The sequence below is a fragment of the Syzygium oleosum genome, unplaced genomic scaffold (assembly GCF_021117445.2).
Source record: "Syzygium oleosum isolate NSW1041296 unplaced genomic scaffold, Sole_v2.1 Sole_v2.01, whole genome shotgun sequence".
Lineage (NCBI taxonomy): Eukaryota > Viridiplantae > Streptophyta > Magnoliopsida > Myrtales > Myrtaceae > Syzygium > Syzygium oleosum.
The window spans coordinates 23564820-23568581 of NW_026607485.1; the positions used below are offsets into that span (position 1 = coordinate 23564820).

A 3762-nucleotide genomic window follows, 5' to 3' on the forward strand; every position below is an offset into this window, starting at 1 on the left:
ACGAGATAGTTGCCTAACACCTTGAGCGCAAGCTCAAAAGAGTAAGCAATAATTCTTTGGGTTGATGTTACGAAAAAATCCCAAACTGGTATACTGTAATAAATTTACCAAAAACTAATTTTTTGACCACAAAAAATCCTAAAGTGATACACCGGTGACAAATTTTTACCGTCAAATTGCTGAGTTGGATAACACGTGGCAGTTGACGGGTATACCGGTTTGGGTTTTACCCTCCGTTTTGTCATAGGTGTACCGGTTTGTGATTTTTTGTGTTATTAATCGAATTTAACGGAAACTAATAAAGGGTAAATTTGTCACAAGTGTACCGATTTGGGTTTTTAGTAGTCAAAAAATTAATTTGAAGTAAATTTATCACAGATGCACCAGTTCAGAATTTTTCATGGTATTAACCATAATTCTTTTTAGCAGCAAGAATAGGACGCCACATATTACCCATATAAAATTATCAATCGGCTAAGACCCTGCTCATTAGTTTGTTTGTTTCTTTTTTTTTTCTTTTAATAATCTTTCCACAAGAGGACAAGGTCACCGGGTTAAAATTTTGTCTATAGACAAATACTATCTGTCAACGTATACGGCGACGGCGACGAACCGCCGTCTAGCATTTGACCTTTTCCCATGAAGTCTCCATCATTGAAGGGTTTGTGTACACTTGCAGCAGAAATCATTTCGATCCTATCACGTTCCAAAAACCTATCTCCCATATCACCTTCGCCTGCTCAAAATCGATCAAGGAGAGTGCCAATGGAGCCTTCAGACAAGCAACCACAGCACCACCGAGCTCATGTGCTGGTCCTCCCTTACCCGGCTCAAGGCCACATAAACCCCATGCTCCAATTCTCCAAGCGCCTCCTCTGCAGAGGCGTCAAGGCCACCCTCGCCCGATCCACGCAGGCTGGCCCCTCCCCGTCCATCGACCTCGAGACGTTCTCCGACGGTCACGACCTCGGCGGGCACGCCCAGGCCGAGTCCGTTGAGGCCTACCAGGCGAGCCTCCGGGACGTCGGGTCGAGGACCCTGGCCGAGCTTATCCGGAAGCTCGATCGCTCCGGCCAACCCGTCGACGCGGTCGTCTACGACGGGTTCCTCCCGTGGGCGCTCGACGTGGCCAAGCAGTGCGCTAAGCTCGGGGTCGTCTTCTTCACGCAGACCTGCGCGGTGAACGACATATACTACCACGTGCAGCGCGGCTTGCTTCCTCTTCCGCTTTCGGGACCGAGGGTCGAGGTCCCGGGGTTGCCACCTCTCGAGCCGTCGGAGACGCCGTCATACATACATAAGCTGGGGTCATACCCTGCCTTTTATGATATGTTGGTGAACCAATTTACGAACGTGGATGATGCTGATTTTGTTCTCTTTAACACCTTCTACGAGCTAGAGAAAGAGGTATATACGTACAAACAATCGTCCATTGCTGGCACCATATGAAGCACTAGTCTTCCATGGTACAAATTATATGATAGATATACAACATTAGCAAAACTTTATATTGAAAATATGGTCAGTAATGTAAAATTTTAAACTATACACTAATTTTATCTGGATTTTACATGGGAGATTGAATTTTCATTTCAACGTGCAATATATTCAATGTTCACTCTCTCTCTCCGTCTCTCTCACTTGTTTTTTTCTCTCCAATGGAATTAGGTCGTGGACTGGATGTCCGCCAACTTGTGGCCGCTTAAGACCGTCGGCCCTACCCTCCCCTCCGTCTACCTGGACAAGCGCCTCCCCGACGACACCGCCTACGGCATCAACCTCTTCACCCCGACCACCACCTCTACCGTCTCCGCCTGGCTCCGCCGCCACCCGCCCCGCTCCGTGGTCTATGTCTCCTTCGGCAGCATGGCCGACCTCGACCCCTCCCAGTTCTCCGAGCTCGCCCACGGCCTTGCCCTTGCCGGCTGCCCCTTCCTCTGGGTCGTCCGGTCGTCTGAGCAGCATAAGCTCCCTCGCGATCTCATGGACTCGATCCCCTCCGAGGAAGCCCTGATCCTCCCGTGGTGCAATCAGTTGGAGGTCCTCGCGAGTGATGCGATCGGATGCTTTGTCACGCACTGCGGGCTCAACTCGGTGATCGAGGCGATCTGCCTGGGGGTCCCGATGGTGGCGATGCCGCAGTGGACGGACCAGACGACGAACGCCAAGTTCGTGGAGGACGTGTGGAGGGTCGGGGTTAGGGCTAGGGCCGACGAGGCAGGGCTCGTTGGGAGGGACGAGGTGGAGAGGCGCGTGAGGGAGGTGGTGGGAGGAGGAGAGAGAGGGAGGGAGATGGCGGAGAGCGCAAGGAGGTGGATGGCGGCAGCAAAGGCGGCGATCGGGGAAGGCGGGAGCTCCGACCGGAACATCGATGAGTTCGTGGAGGAGCTCATGAGTCGTGCGTCGATAGAGTAGTAGAGGGATCAATACATAATATTTGATTCGAGTATTTATGTTGAAATAGACCTGACTTTCAGGTTGGTTAAAATTGAAGTATGAGTTCTATCCTCTCTTCTGGTCAATGGATATTGCATTCACATAATGTGTATCTGGATGAAACTTTGACTCGAATTACAAGTAAAAGGAACAAATTATGCTGTCAAAAATTTATTGGGTTCAAAGCTGCTAGATTAGGAGGGTCACATTCATACTAATTTAAAGAGTACATCTATGTTACAGGATTAGGGGGCATTTGCTCCCGCTAAGTCAATCCCTACGAAAACAAGAGAAAAGTAGCAACAACGACTATAATCTAGACATTGAGAGGTTGGGCTTACCTCATGCTCCTCCAAGTTGTAGTCCCGCACCCTTGTAACGCATTTATTTCACTGAAAATTTCGTGTTAAAGAAAAAAAATTTTCAAAAAAAATTATTAGTTACTATTTATTTGAAAGTTTAAGGAAAGTGATTTTCTTTTTATCAGAAAGAAAAGTCGTTTTTTTTCAATCTAAGCTTATTATTTTCATTTCATGAAAAATATTTTTTGTAAATTGATCCGTTTTTCGTTATTCAAACACTAGAAAGTCGGATAATAATTTTTAGAAAATAATGTTCTTTCAAATAAACGACCTAAAAATCGTGCTACATGTGTCCTGTATAGATAAGATCGAGTAGGTGCTCAGTATTTTATCACTAGTCACTTCACCGTAACTTCACGTATTTTTTTTTTTGTCGGACACCGTTACTTCACGTTATCTACTACTAAATGTCTAGTGTTTTTTCAGGTAGATTAGTTTGACTGACAATTTGGCCACCGAAAGCGACAACCCAAATTACACAATCCATAAAATATTTTTTAAAGAGAAGCATGGAATTGACTTGTCGACCCATCAAAGTGCGACTTTCTAAAGGAATGTACCGCCAATGGACGAAACAACTGTACAGAAAGATTGAGTAGACATGGTTTAGGATTTTATGTACAATGCTTTCAAGGGGGACCTGGAGGAGAAATAGTTTCCATAAAAATGGGTCAATATAGATTGAAGTAGCTATACCTATAGCGAAGTTCGAGCATGACATAATGCTCTATAATTCTCAATAACATCGAGTTCATCAACAATTCTTAATTATTGCATGAATGCCGATCAGTAATCGATTGCGAGGCGCAATCGTCGCGGGCCGATCAGAGTAACGGCAACAAGATTATGTGCTGAGAAAATGAGTGCAAAATCTTCAACACCGATCACTTTCCTTGGGAGCGTTTCATCTCGCCTATGTTCTCAGAGGAAGATAAGGGATTGCACAATAGTTTGACTAATATGC

General features: G+C 45.8%; 1 protein-coding gene across 1 annotated transcript; it reads left to right on the top strand.

Moving 5' to 3' along the window:
- Positions 1 to 578: 578 nt before the first annotated feature.
- LOC115676114 (UDP-glycosyltransferase 74F2-like) lies at positions 579 to 2542 on the top strand. Its single transcript, XM_056317950.1, has 2 exons — positions 579 to 1407; positions 1669 to 2542. The coding sequence occupies exons 1-2, from the start codon at positions 640 to 642 to the stop codon at positions 2413 to 2415; spliced, it is 1515 nt and encodes a 504-aa protein (XP_056173925.1). The 5' UTR covers positions 579 to 639; the 3' UTR covers positions 2416 to 2542.
- Positions 2543 to 3762: the final 1220 nt, after the last annotated feature.

Bases quoted from the DNA above. Each gene is read 5' to 3' on its own strand.
- LOC115676114 (XM_056317950.1), top strand. From the start codon at position 640: ATGAAGTCTCCATCATTGAAGGGTTTGTGTACACTTGCAGCAGAAATC. The intron at 1,408-1,668 runs GTATATACGTAC...CAATGGAATTAG, and splicing joins TCTACGAGCTAGAGAAAGAG to GTCGTGGACTGGATGTCCGC.